This window comes from Falco peregrinus, chromosome 7 (assembly GCF_023634155.1).
Source record: "Falco peregrinus isolate bFalPer1 chromosome 7, bFalPer1.pri, whole genome shotgun sequence".
Lineage (NCBI taxonomy): Eukaryota > Metazoa > Chordata > Aves > Falconiformes > Falconidae > Falco > Falco peregrinus.
In genome coordinates, this window is record NC_073727.1 from 86,079,992 (window position 1) to 86,094,928 (window position 14,937).

Sequence of the window (14,937 nt, forward strand, 5' to 3'; positions counted from 1 at the left end):
TTATGCTAACCAGGACCCTCATCTATCCTAAACTCAGGTAACACATTTTAAAATAAAAAGTACCTTGTAGAACTAGACCATAGGTTTGGGTGAAAAAGTAGGAGAGCTTATGAGCAGTAGACTTCACTAGAGAATCTACCTCATTGTGCAGCCAAATGTTCTCAGCGAGTTTTTGTTGTTATTATTATTAATTAATTAAAAAAACCCCAACCCTACACAGCAGATCTCTAAGCTTCCTCAAAAGCAACATCTTCCCATGAATACATCTTATCTAGGCACACTTCGAGGTGTTTGGCCATTTCTTTGAAATTCCTAGGAATATCCAAGCATTTTGTCAAAGTGTAATACATAGGGGATACCAGATGTGCACAGCACAACAGATCATGCAGCTCCAACCCTTTGGGACACATCAGACCTCCCACATATTCCTCGTGACTGAGGGCCTACAAGAAATCCAATGAGCATTACCACACATATGCAGGTCACCTGAATAGCACACAAACACATCTCTTTCGCTTCAGGAAATCTCACAAAAATGTACGGGAGTTCTAGTCTTCATGATTTTCACTAAAGGCAATTTATGAGACAAAACAACTACTAAAGAATCCTCTCCATCAGTTCACTGCAGGTAGACTGCAACAACAGCTCATGGAAGGTTTGGTCATACATAACTAACAGCATATTTAAACATCAACCAGTGGTTTAAATGACAGAGACAAAAGAGTCTATTAGATAATAGCTTACCCCTAATTCACATGTGGTTAATTTTCTAAGACTACAGTATCATTTTCCACAAGAGTTGGTAAGCCTATGGATTAAGGCCATGAAAAACATCACAATGTAGCTTGCTCCACAAGTTAGTTGAACTGGCTTAGCAAAGTTTTCAGTCAGTCCCCAGACTAACAGCACCAACCATCCACTCCCCTTTATGAAGCTCCTGCAAATAATCCAGAGTACAACTGAGACACTACTCTTACAGACTGAGTGGTATCTTCCTTTCATTAAATTACTGCTTTAACAAACACAGCGTTCAATTTCAGTCAGGCATTTGACTTTGAGGAATACATCTTCCCTTTTTATTTATGTATTTATTTATTTTATTTTAGCAACGTATGTAATGATAGCTTTGCTATCAAATACTTTTATTTTGCATATCTTTTTCTAATTTAAACAAAAATCTTTACATGTAAGACCAAAACTTTTGAGTTGTATATTGTAGAAACTAAAAGCAGATGCCAAGCTTAGAGAGGAGTTACGATCAACAGCAAACAGTAGGTACACTGTTGCCTCATAAGGATAAACTTTTGTGAGCCTTATTCCGAGTATTAGGCCTACATAACAAATCAGTAACAGGGATCCTTGAAGAGAACTTAGCAAAAGAGTTTCACACAGAAAACAACTGTTTAAAACAGTAAATGTTCTATAGTTTTACACTGAGGAATTTACTTTTACCTTAACGCACCTGAAATATAGTACTCACCTTTGCTAACAATTCCCTGTTTATCATGAAGTTCACTGTTCCTGGACCAGCGCTGATTTCACTGACTACAGCATCACATTTTAGCTAAAAAAACAAAAAGAAACAGAAACTCTACATGAAAATATATGAACTGGAAAACTGTAATTCAATGCACTATAAGTATTAATTTAATCCACTACAAATGCTAAATGTTATTTATCAGTTTGAAGCAACCACAAATAGATCATTTAATCAATCCTGTTGCAAAAGGGATGATTTTATTATTTCAAATTCATACTTAACAGCTCTGAACATAGCTCAGCCTGAAATGTCACACGTCTATTTTAGCTCAGCCCCTGCATGTGTACAGCCTGTGTAGTGGTTGATCTCTTTGTATACACAAAACCTGAGGCACATTTGACAACTTACACAGTACCTGACAGCACTTGAAAAACAAAAAGAAAAAAATCAAGATCAATGTCTTGAAAGAAAACCTGAGACAGAAGTTTTGGACTGCTGTTTCTTGAAGTTTCTGACTTTAACGCAACGTTCTGCAGTATCCAGTGATATAAAATAAAGATGTTAAAGGCCAATTTATTAAAAATTTCATTTACAGTTTCCGTAAGAGACATGTTTTGAAAATTCTGAACCCATAATGAATATTTGGGCACCCAACCCCTAATTTCAACCTCCTCTTTACACAAGTTTTCATCTCTTCACAGGCTGGGAGTTTTGGATCTCAACCTGTCAGGTACGAAAGTTTAATAAGGAACTAGCTGGTTTTAATAGCCAAGAAATTGTCTTGTAGAAAAAAAAGGGAAGGGGGTGAAAAGCGTATAAAAGATGACACACTTACTTTATCAATTGATTAACATCTTTGAGAGAGGCAAGCTCTACGTTCCTACTGAAGCTCATCAGGATGAAGAAGTTCTACCCCTGTGCTACATCTCCAGCTTAGACACTAACTTAACCAGGAGTTAAAATCACAGTTAGCCTTGAAGTTATTTAACATTCACAAGCTCCAATAACAACAAACTCCAATGTTTATTCACAAGCTACATAAAAAAATATTTCTCGTACTGACTCTGGATTTCCCACCTTATCCTTTTATGAAAGGTCCTTTTTGTGTATGGAGCAGAGAGAAAACAGAAATTCCCATTGGACTTTCTCCATACCATTTGTTCTGCTAAACGTTTTCTACGTAATCTGTCATTTGTCATCTCAGTGGTTTTTATCTCTCTTTAATGAGTGCTTATCTGGCCTCTTCATAGCTTTAACAACCTCTCCTCTAAGTGCCCTGTGGTTCTTTAGTAACCATATCTCCCGGTGCCTAAGGCTTGGACCAGAGTGCCCCTACACTGTAGAGAGACATAAAACCCCCACAAAACAATGTCCCCTCCACAAAGAACTAACAGTCCAAAGATGAAACAAGAAGCACCAGCCAGATGAAATCAAAAGCTCATGGAGACAAGACAGTTCTGACCTTTCTGACAGACAATTCTCAGCACACCAGAGCATGTTACATTTCATTTAGTGTCATGTTGCCTTATTATTTAGTCTATTTTAGCCAACAAGAAAAATTTCTCTCTCTTCTGCCTAACCTAAATATCTGTATTTCAAATAGTGACCTATTTACTCAGAGGTGACTAAGAACATACTGTCGAACCTTGAGGCACTCCACCAACTCTCTATCATGACAAAAACTCGTAACTGCCTATGTTTTTCTGTCTTGTTTTTGATATGCGGTCATATTTTGTTAATTTCTACATTGCCTACCTTCTTTGTGGATGCAATAACCAGTCTAAACAAATACTAATTGCATCTCCTTTATTCACTACCCAAGAAAAAACATTCCTAAGAGATTAATGGAATATTTTTTCTTTTGTCTGATCAGCACGCTCTGTTCAGTTTTGGGGCTTATATTGATGGTCTCATCTTCTTTACTGTTAAAATTGCTCTTCCATGTAAAGATGTAGGGCTAAGCGTCCCAGGTTTATTTAATGAGTCACAAACAACAAAGGAGAGGGACAATGTCCAGCTTTCTGAACACTGGGAACTGCAGCTATTTTTAAAGTGACAGGGTAGATACAAGGAAAAAAACCTTTTTACTGTGATGTTACAATCATTGGAACAGATTGCTCAGGGAGACTGTCAAATCCCTGAAGGCTTTCAGCACCCGTTAAGATTTCAACAGACCTCAGCAACCTCATCGAAAAACCCTCAACAACCTGCACTGCAGAGATGGGAACAGATAACATCTTGAGGTCCTTTCCAACTTTAATTATTTTATGGTTCTAGATCATCTTTAAGTTGTTTCAGAACTTTCTGTTGTACACCTGTGCATCATCTGTTGCTCTTTCACCTGAATCAGAATATTAATCTGCTTCAAGAACGGGTCCAAGATATGAACCTCTTCAACATCTCAGCACTAAAGAATGACGTGGAGAAATAGATTAGCTTCTAAGCATATGGCAACTGTTTTTATTTCTTCTTTTTAAATCCTGATCATGCTATAGCAACCCAACTGATTCATTCTCAAGCTTGCTCTTTCTGAGGCTGATGAAGAATCACTTGCACTTTCATTATTCAATCTAGCTCCGCTTTCCAACTAACTTTGCCACAATTTTCTAGTTTATATTCCTCTGCATTGGCATCAGCAACACATTTTTAGATTGTAAGGTAGTTGGATTTTTTAGCACAAATGATCCCTCAAACCTCAACATCACCTTTCTGATCCCACTTTTGTCCACCACACATGCCAACTTCTCCAAATTTTTATTTCCTTCCATTTCTTCACGGTTTGTGTCACTTCTGTAGACCTTGTTTTGCATGCTCCTTTTTTATGCTATAGCTAGTCTTAACACCTCAGCTACTGTCATTTCTCAGCCTAAAATATATGAAAAAATTGCTGTTCTAAGAAACCTCAGTCTTAAGCAGTTAGGGATTTGGAAGTCTGGCCTGTTTGTCCCACAGGCTAAATTCACCCATTGCCATTCTAGTGCTGGATTTTGCAGTCTTTGGTTTTCCAATCCACTGCATACTCAATTTCTTCCTAAAGTGCTAGGCAACAGTACAGACCACAGCATACCCTTCAGATACCTTCCTAACTTCACAAATGTTGTTTATTCTGATTTAAAGAACGAAGTTAAAATTTCTTAGTGACTAAGTATCCTTTATCGGCAGCGCTGGGTGCATGAGGGATCGCTCCACCGAAGTCATGCACACCGAGGGAACCCCTCAGCCCCCTCCTTATACCAGTCACTCATGCCTATTCATCAAGTTTGCAGGAACTCATTAACATATCCCACACCTGGACAATCAGCACATTCCATTCAAGGACCCAGCACATCTTCAAGTTAACATTAACGTATCTTGTGCCTGGACAATGTCCTTGAGGAATTGTCTCTATGCAGACTCTATTCCTTAGCGGTCATGTTTAAAGTCTCCATCTTCGCCACGTTGCATGTACAACAGGAATCTAAGACAAAATGTCCCTTTTTAAAGATAACCAACCCAAGGACTTAGCAGTCTGTGCATCATCATGTTGCAGTAAGGATCCCTGGACATCTCCCGACCCTAACTAAACATAGGCGCGTCATCCTTTAGACAAGTGGTATAGCATTCACCATTCAATTCTCAAACTATTTGAAAATTTTACAAGAATCTTAACTAAAACTGCTTCTCCAATTCCCTGTGAAGATTCTGTGTATGGTTACAATAGGTGCAGTCATTAAACTAGACTGATCCAAGCAGATGTTTGGAGAAATAATACTATTTATCTTATGATGCCTGTTACAGCTCTGGTCTGTGAGTTTATTATTGCATAAATACATGATTAATGTCTTAGCATACCCTTTCAGCTAGCTTCTCAGCTTGAAGATGAAGGTCTCGGGCTAAGCAACCACTAGAACTGTTATCTGTTACAGAAGCAATGGAAAGCTGGAAATCAGCAACATGCCTGAAAAAAAGAACACAGGAAAATCAGGAAAAAAATCTGTTGAAACAATGGGGAGATTTGGCAGATCCAAGTTGACTCTGCATATAGTAAGTCTAACTGCCAAGCATAAACTTGGTACCTGAAAGTTCACTATGTTCAGAAAGCTGCAACAGGAGGCCAGATATTACCTTTTTTCTGATACAATCAGAAAGTAGACATGGTGAGAATACTATTTCAGAAAACAAAAATTAAGCTTATGCATTAAGTGTAATCTACCTGCTAACACCATTACAACTCTTAAGGCGGACACTGAAAAAAATATAACTTCACTTAGGTTCTAAGCCGTTTCACATTCAGATCATTAATGCTGAAACACTTGCCATTCAAGCACTGCCTATAATTTGTACAGCTTTTTAAGCAGTTATGTTTGTTTCAAGCTTGCTTGAAAAAAAATAGTGACTTAATTAGATTTAGGTATCTTCTTATAACTGTATTGGTTATCAGTTTAGGTATGTTTTTTCTGTACTACTTCCCTGAATTGCTGTTAAGCTCATGCAATAATAGGCACAACAGAAAATAACAAAATGTAACACTGTAAGATAAAATGCAAACAGTACCTTTTTTTGGAGACAGGAACTGCAGATATGGACTTTATTAAACTTTCTGGTGGCAGATCCAGAACTTTTGAAAGCTAAATTTGAAACAAAAAACCCAAGTGGCTTAAGCAAAAAAAGGTCCAGGAAAATCAGCGCTCCCTGTTTCAATACTCGTGGGGGATAAATCATTTATGTTTGAACTCAAATTTCAACCCAAGTAAAAAGAGCAAATACTTACTTGATATGGAGAAATAATGTGAAATGGGGATAATGGACATGGATTGTGATTGTATGTGTCTGCTTAAGGAATGTGGGTATGGTGACTAGTCATGGGTGCGGTGACAACTACAGTTTTGAGGAGACGCCTGCCCCTCTTCCTCTAACAAAGGGGCTATTTAAAAGAGAATAAGAAAAGATGAGAGACATTCAAATGCTATCTAGAGGGAGGGAGTGCTAAGTCTCCTAGCTGGAAAGATTGGGTGGTCACAATCACCTGAAGAAGATCGGATGATCACAAGAACATGAATCACCTACAAACCTGCAAGACCACCACGTTCCAGGAAAGGGACTGATAAGCTAATTAACATACGAAGCGGGGTTTAGGTAACGAATATGTATAGGCGTTAATTGAATATTCATTTGTTCATTGTATAAATGTGAGATGGTTCGCCACTTCGGGTATGCACGCTTGTGGAGGAGCGATCCCCCGTGCATCTGCGCGCAATAAACATACCTACTTTATAACTTTCGAGTTATAGAGTCTAATTCCGCACGTCATACTGTTACCAAAAAATATGTAACATAAACCCAAGAAACGTTGAAGGAGCCTCAGAAAAAGCAAGACACACACACACACCCCGCGCCCCGAAGCACACCACGGAACCCTCGCCCGCTTTCAGCGGCTTGTCTCGTGGCTCCCCCGCACCGAGCGGGGGCCGGGGCGGCCCCTCCCCCCAGGGCCCCGCCGACGCGCTACCGGCCCGCCCGGGGGGCGCCCCGGCTAACCGCTCACGGGCCTAAGCCCGCGGGGAGGGGGAACCTGCACGCCTGCTGCGGAGCTGGTGGCGTGAGGGCGACGTGAGCGAACCGCGGGGACAGCAGCGACGGGGGTCCCCTCAGGCCGCCCGCCAAGGACCGGCCGGGGGGACGGCACCCCTCAGCCACCGCGCCCGCGCGTAGGAGCGGGGGGGCCGCGGGAGACGCTCGAGTGCTCCCCCCCCAGGGAGGGGCGGGGCAGGGAAGCCCGCGCCGAGCCCCTGGGCGAACGTCGGGCCCACTGTCAGACGCCCAGAGAGGGGGGGATCTGAACGAGGGCAAGAAGGGGACGTCTCGGTTGTGGCGCACCCTGCCCCCACGCAAGCTGCGGGAGGGAGCGGCGTACCTGGGAAGCGATGCTCCTCCGAAAGGAACAGGCTGCCATGCCTGCACCGCCAGGCGGAAGGTCGCAGCCGTCCCTGGCCCCCCACGTCTCCTTTCCGCCCGCCCAGGGGCGGGCTGGGTCGTACCATTCTGGAGATGGGGGTGGGAAGGGAAGGAAGAGTCTGTTGGCCCCAGTTGCGCGGAGGAGGTGCGCAGAGGCAGAGAGGGCTGTTCCACTGCGCAGGGGCGGGGGTAGAGCGGCGGAGCGAGCGCGGCAGGCCGGAGCGTTTCGCGGAGAAGCGGGAGCCGGCCTGCGCGGCCTCTGCCCCTCCGTCTCTGTCGGCGGCGGGGCGGTAGGGGCGACATGAGCACGCACTCCATCTCCAAGGTGAAGGGGGGCGGGGAGCGGGTAACGACGCCCTCCGACCGCTGCTCTGGGCGCGCCGGACGGCCACCGGGTTTCCCCACCCGCCTCGGCGAGGCGGCTCCGGGTCTGATGCCGCGGCGGCGGCCGGGCGGGCGGGGCCGGCGTGCCCGGAGCGCTGGCTGCGCCCTCGCCGAGGCGGGATGGGGGCTTCGCCCGCCCGAGCGGCTCCGCCGGAGCGGAGCCTGCCGGGCGCCGTGAGGAGAGCAGCGCGGTTGTGCGGGCGCTGAGGGAGCCGGCCCGCAGAGTTGTCGGGGCTCCCCCTGCGCCTGCTCCTCATCCTGTCCTCACCCGCTGCCGTTTCCCTCGTCCCCTGTGCCCAGCTCCCTCCTGCCCTGCTGTCAGCCCCTTCCCTTGCTGTGTCCAGTCTTGGCGGCTCTTTGTCCGTGCCCAGAGCCTCAGGGGTCCCGTTTTGCCCAAGGCGCTTTCTCTTTTTTTCCTGGCAAACAGCCCTCGTGCCTTGCTCTTTTGGCCTGTTAGCACACGAAAAGCGCTTGTACTTGAGGTAAACTCTGCTAGAATTGGGCAGTGGTGTTGCAGCTGCAGGTTTTGTCAATTCCAGCTGAAGTCTGGTGGCATCGCTGGCTGCCACTTTGAAACACTTACTGTGTCTTTCTCCCCCAAAGTAATTGAATAGAGAAATAAAAAAAAAGTGCTGTCACTCACGCGTAATCTTAAATATCTATTGTGGCTGTGATATTTTTGAGCTGAAAGCCTTTATCTGGCCTGTAGTCAGGCTTGGCAGTGCGGGCTGTGCATTCAACAGGCTATGAGTTGTATGTAGCAAGACTGAAATTGTGGTGTCAAGCGTTTAACTTCCTCTCTTGCTTTATCATGTAGTGAACAACACCAGCGGTTCACAGCAAGAAGGGGTGCGTTTTATCTTTGGAAGACTCCTGTCTCTTATATTGTTTTTCACTGAATTGTGACGTGCAGGTGGATCCTTTGGTATGGAAGTCGCTGCACAGGTTATTACTTTCAGGAGTAAAAGGAAATAGTTCCAAACAAAGTTAAAACTCAACCCGAAACAGGTGGATTTCCCTTTCAAAAATGGCTGTGGCCTTTAAGTAGATGGTGAAACGTCCCCCCACCCTGCCTCCTGTGTCTTCCATGTACTGCTAGTACTTTGCCATTTTTATATTCAGGTCTCTGCTATATTGCAGTGAGGTAGGGAAGTCCAGTGCTTGTAAAGCATTAAATAGTATTTGTGTTTCCTTTGATTAAGCATACATTGTTTCTTCTTTTATATATATGGTTTGTAGTTACTTTGGCCAATTCCAGTTATGCTGTCATGAATTACTGTTCTGACGCATTGTGGGTACTGTAGCATAAATACAACTGTAACATAGCTTTTGGTAGTGGAATTATTCCAGAGTGTTTAGGATCTGTAGAATAACCACAACTTTTGTTGAGCCAGCTTTAGGTGGTTGTTAATTTACATGGCAAAATGGAAGGTATCTGAGGGCATCTCCAATTCATAAGGCTGTTTTTTAGAGGAGGCCAGTATTGTTATCAGTATTTTACTGGCATCTCTTACTTGTATAAGAAAGGAAGTAACATGTCCGCAGTCACCCAGCAGACTAGTGGCTGGGATCAAAACTGAACATACCTCTGGAGTTTTATTTTCAGTATATCATTCTTATGCTAGTGGCTGAACTGCCCTAGGTTGAGATCAGTAATATTTGCTTGGAAGAGCATCTCCATTGAGAAATAAAGGATTGAATCAGTGTGTCTTCAACACTTGCCTGTTTCCTTTCCCTTTGCTGTAGCCCAAAAGCCTCACAGTTAGAGTTGGGGAATGCATATGATTTCTGATATATAGGAAATCATTATAATAACTCTTTTAAAGAGATGAGGTTTTATTTGAGTGAATGTGGGAAGAAATTTCAGATTTTCTGGAGGAAAATGGGAAAAATCTTCCAGAATTCAAAGCTTAATGCTTGTGCTTTATTTCCTCCTCCTTTGTGTGATGAAATGGATCTAACTGGGAGATGACTTCTATGTGCAGGACTTACTGGAGGCAGGGTTTTTCTTTATCTGAACCTTTTCCAAGCTATTTGTCATTACACTTCTATCCATTTTTGCTTTTTCGAGTTGGGATGAACTTGTCCTCTGTAGCTAGGGCATCTGATTGGCTTTTGTAAGTGACTTAATATGCATTGCATTATTCTGGATTACCTTTTCCATGCATCCTAGCCTCTTGTGCTTTTCTTGTATTGTTTTTTAACTAAAACTCTACTGAAGAAAACTCTATTGATACATCCTCAGGGAATCATTTCCTCTTAATTCTAAACATGTCGGAGGTTATGAGAAGTTTAAAGAATCTGCAGCTGTTCTAGTTGATGGTTGACTTGAACATAAGGGAAATACGAAAAATTTCATCCCAAATATGCTGGGATAACGCTTCCACTGTTTCCCAGCTTGAAACAGGAATATAAAGGGACAACATGCAAATTGATATCCTTAAGGTGCTGGTAATTCACTGAAATAAAAGCAGAATAAAGTGGCCTCAGGAGCCAGTCAGATTGGTTCTCATATTGAAGTGTTTGGTTGTTTTTGTTTTTTTACTATTGTCTAGGGCTGCTTTGTTTTTAAACCACCTTCCAAGAAGAGAAGGGTGCATCAGGAAACAGGTTAGTGCATTTTGATACATGTTTCTATGCTTGAGAAGGGTTAATCCTGGAAGGTTTACCATATCTGGTTGAGTTCTGTCATAGCTGCGTGAGGATTTCTGTTCTTCCTTGGCGCTGATATTGCTGAAAACTCATTTCTTCAGAGGGACCCTAGAAAATGGTTGGCTAGTGTAAATGTTTTATTTTTTTCATCTCCAGCAAAAAAGATTTGTCTTTGAACAATTTTTCTATGAGAGTACTCCTTTCCATGCTACTGTAAATTGTGTACTGACTGACAAAACTATTTACTTGAAGACTCTGAACGAGACATTGAGTACCAGAAATTAAATCCCATTCGTAAGTCTCATATTCTGGATAGTTTGCCTAAGTTTCTTGAGGAAAAGAAGGAAAAAAAAAAGCCATTTGTGAAGATGCCATGGCTTCTGTCCACTAGTATTTGTTGTATATATTTTCCCCAGTCGTATATGCTGTGTATACATGTCTCTTGTCATTTGAAGAAGACTGAACAGGACTGAATCATTGGAGCCACAGATAATGCTGCTTGAATAATTGATGTTTGAGACTCAGTTAGGAAACTTACTGTTCTTATTCCCAGGTTAAACTTTTTTGGCATCACCAGAACTGTCAAAAGGTAGGCCAGTTGGTATTACAAAAGTGGAGGGGAAAGTAATGAGGCCAGTTTTTTGTGAAAATCACCACAGGCTCATTCATTACTTCCTGTAAAACCTGCTTTAAAATTAATCCCAACTTACTTTTTCTATGAGACTCGGCAAATCTGTAGCTTAGGGAATGAGAGACAGGGAAATAGAATCCAGTCTGTCATTCTATTTCTAAATAAATTAACAATCAAGACCTATGCATTTAAACCACATTGAAATTTTACCCTTTACTGTATATTATGTTTTCATTTCTGCAAGATTAGTAATGCTTGGACAAATCTTGCTAAACACGTTGTTCTAGTTAGCAGGTGCTTTAAGACAGAAAAATAAATTTGACTGAACTACCCCTAAAAGAGAGGTGGAGGTGAGCTAGTTTTCTGCTCACAATCAGTTAGTTGGTTAGAATGTTCTAAATAATCAGTACCTTGATGTGCATCCATCCAGTCTGGAATCCCAAGCTTGTCAAGTGTGAAGTTGTGAAACTTCACAGGATGGATAGTTGATAATACTGTTGCACCTCACAAAAGGCCTTCTGTGTGCATTTGCATCTATAGTTTGATTTTTGATGGTATAAAAAGAGTATTATTGGTATATTACTTGGTATATTACCATGTGATGGCTGGATTTTCTTCAACTGAAAGCCTAAGACCCTGTGTAATCAGAATATGTTAAGTGTTTTAATTGATTTTTCTTAAGGATGCAAATAGGTGTTTAGGGGAGACAATGAGGGATGCCTCTGGTTCCTCATTTACAGAGCTGTTTTGAGTTGTTTTGATGCTTTGGAAGATTGAATGTGCTCATCAACTAATTCTTTTCTAGAAGTCAGACCACTGCTGCTGCTACATTGAATGGCCACCAAATAGACATTAATGGCTAGCAAATTACTTCTTTTTATATACATACATGTAGAAAAAAATCAATTGTTATGTTTAATGTTGTCTAGTAGCAACAGTTAACAGGCTGTTTACTTTGTTTTGTTTGTCTTTGTGTTCTTCCAGGTGGTGTTAGTAAAGCCTTAAAGCTATAGCAGGCCTGCTAAGCCTATACTGGGAGTAGAAGGATGGTTCCAAGGCTGTGCTTTTTCTGCCACCCACACACACCTTATTTTTTTTCTAAGGGAAATACAGACACTATGAGTGTGGGAGGAAAAGCAATGAGAAAGATCTCACTCAGTTATACTAATTTCTATTCAGTCTCCCATTTTACTCCCACCTCTGTCTTTCCTTCTTAGTTGGAAGACGGTGGAAAGTTTCTGTACTGTGAATCTGTGAGGCAGATAAGCATCTGGAATCCAGATGTATTCAGAAAATATACCAATACATTGTTTTACCAAAAAGGATCTGATTCTCCTTTTCTTATTCATAAAGAACATGTATAGAAGTGAGAGGCAATTTAGAGATGAGCCAGAAATGTAGGTCTGGCTTGTACTTAAAAATTTTGCCGACATAGTTGTGTCAGTTAAATGTATTTTTAAAACATAAATAAATCTGTATTTCATGTAACCTGACAGTCCCGTCCCAGTATACTTTATTATTTTCCAGAAATCCGTTGGGGAACAGAAAGGTTTTTCATGTGTCTTTTACAAGGCTCGATGGTTCATATCTGACTATAATAGTTAAGGAGGATTGAATATTTAATGGGTGAGAGAGACCCACAAAACTTTGTGAAGGGAAAGATTTATTTTTTTTTAATTGAATTTAATTTTAATAATAAAGGCTGTTTCCTCTGATTTAGCCTTTAGCTTATCTGGGACTGGAGATGGAAGCCAGTTCTTTACCTTTTGCCTGCATACTTGGGTAATAGATTCTGCTTGTTCCCTCACTTACTGTACCAGAAACCAGCAGTCAATTAATTGGTTAAAAGTCACCTTCTTCAGATATATATGTATATTAAGATGTTCTTGTTTCAGTAGTACTTTTTCATCTCGACAAAAAATGCTTTGTTGTAATAATCTTATTTGTGCTTGCCTTTGCCTTTCCGTCTTTCTAGCTAGCAATTCCACAGAAAGAAAAAATGATTCAGAGGATACTGAGTTGCGGTTTGCTTCTTGTCAGTCTTTATGGGATCAGATCAAATTGGAAACAGAGGTGAGTCTTGTACCTTGTATTAAAGCAGTTTTTTGCATTTATAACAATGCTGTTTGCTTCTTTGTTTCTGGAGATCTTTTTTACACACTTAAAAAGCAATTAGTTAAAGCAGTAAAAGGGCCAGAAATACTGTCAGAGACTGAAATCCCTGTCCAGAATATAAAATGGTAATAATAAATCCATCAATTACACATTACTTTTAATGACAGAACTTTTTAACATGTTTTTCATGATTCAGGCTGCTGCTTCTAAGCTTCTCTTCGTACTAATTGTCCTTTTTATTAATTCCTGGCATACTGCTGTTTTCTACCTTCAATTCAGTTATGTGCTTGCCAGCTGTCTTGAAGATTTTAGGCTGGCCTTAACCTCAGTGTTAAAGAGTTCATTGCAGCCCAGGATTCACTGTAGATTTATGTGAATACAACTGCATGGATGTCAGATACCGAATGACACAGCTGCAAGCATGGTCTATGGAATTAGTATGGGCAGTGTCAGTGGGGTTGTCTGTTGGGGACTGGAGTTAATTTTATACTGAACTATGGCCTCTTAATTGTTATGTGTTAGGTGGCATGCTGTTGTCGTGTCCCTATAGCCAACTGGCTTGCATTATAGCATGAATAATTGCTTCCATACAGCAGGGATTTCCTCCTCTATTCAGTGTCAAGAATTCTGGGCAAGTATTCTATATTCCTCTGCCTGCTGTTGAGTTCTAGACATTATGAGAATTTTTTTTCCAAAGTTTGTTTTGGAATGTACAGTAGAAGCCAGTTGGTTGTAGCTTACAACCTGGACCCTTGGGCCAAACTTACAAATTCCTCCAATTATAGTTCCCTACTATTCCATGATCCAGCTCACTTTTACTAGTCAACGCTCTTTTCAAACCATAACTCGCCAGTGCAAAGCAGTGCACTATACCATGGTGCTGATTATAGAGAACACAGAAGTTTGTGAAGGTACGTTTGGTATCATCCTGCCAGCTGCTGCAGCTTGATGGGTTAGCTGCCAGCGTCGGCAGTAATGTTAGCAGCTGCACCAGAAACTGCCTTGTCAGCTACACAGTGGACTATAGGGAAGACGACATTCTGTAGCTACTTCTGGAAGACCTTTTCTTGGATCTTCTTTCATTGGCACAGTGTTGCTAAGGCTTTTGAGACAGTGCTTCTGTGTTGCCAACAGTGGCTGCAGGATTTTCAGGTTGAAGAAGTGGTGTTGATTTTTTTTCCTAGTGCTTTGCAAGGATTTCTCCCAGAGCAGCGGGCAGAGCCCATAATAGCCAACGCCTCTCTTAACCACTCAGAAGCATAGAGCCATTGCCATCTGGAAAATCATCATTCTTTCCTGTTCTAAATCTCCTAGCCTTGTTTTCTTTGAGGTTGCTAGGAGTTTGTCAAGTACTTTCTTCTGTTCTTCTCCTGATGGAAGTCAGTTCAATCTACATTGACAAATTGATGTAGACCTTGCCTTAGAGTTTGATTTGCTGAAGGGCAGATTACCTGCAGTTACTTTTGCTACTATACATAGAAATTCTTTTATCCAGCTTGTGGAGTATCTCTGATATTTTTTTCCACTGAGCTTTGAATTACCATCCTTTTGTCACACCATTGGCAAACTTGAAGGTGATGATTGTTCTTACATATAAAATTGTGTGATAATTAATGTTGGAAGGGACCTTAGAAAGTCTCTAGTCTGAACTCCTGCTTGAAGCAGCAGCATCCGTGAGGTCAGTTCAGGTAGGTGAGGGATTTATCCAGTCAGGATTTTATTTCTTACATAGTTTCAGATC

General features: G+C 41.6%; 2 protein-coding genes across 13 annotated transcripts in view; one reads left to right on the forward strand and one right to left on the reverse strand.

The window, feature by feature from the left end:
- Positions 1-7,498, reverse strand: part of RARS2 (arginyl-tRNA synthetase 2, mitochondrial) — a 52,756-nt gene extending 45,258 nt beyond the window's left edge. For 7 of the 8 annotated variants that reach the window (XM_055810330.1, XM_027785958.2, XM_027785956.2 and 4 more), the window contains exons 1-4: positions 7,374-7,498; positions 6,014-6,087; positions 5,312-5,417; positions 1,481-1,564 (exon numbers count right to left, since the gene is read on the reverse strand). In XM_055810330.1, the coding sequence (XP_055666305.1) occupies positions 1,481-1,564; positions 5,312-5,417; positions 6,014-6,087; positions 7,374-7,412 (303 nt within the window). In that variant the 5' untranslated portion in view covers positions 7,413-7,498. Of the gene's footprint in view, positions 1-1,480; positions 1,565-5,311; positions 5,418-6,013; positions 6,088-6,772; positions 7,217-7,373 lie in introns of those variants that run through there. The other variant, XM_027785959.2, reaches the window with a different exon arrangement.
- A 75-nt stretch (positions 7,499-7,573) lies between these two features.
- The window catches only part of ORC3 (origin recognition complex subunit 3), a 52,259-nt gene continuing 44,895 nt past the window's right edge, over positions 7,574-14,937 (forward strand). For 3 of the 5 annotated variants that reach the window (XM_055810328.1, XM_055810327.1, XM_055810326.1), the window contains exons 1-3: positions 7,574-7,739; positions 10,354-10,408; positions 13,057-13,154. In XM_055810328.1, coding sequence (XP_055666303.1) covers positions 7,716-7,739; positions 10,354-10,408; positions 13,057-13,154 — 177 coding nt within the window. In that variant the 5' untranslated portion in view covers positions 7,574-7,715. The remainder of the gene's footprint in view (positions 7,740-10,353; positions 10,409-13,056; positions 13,155-14,937) is intronic. The other 2 variants (XM_055810324.1, XM_055810325.1) reach the window with 2 other exon arrangements.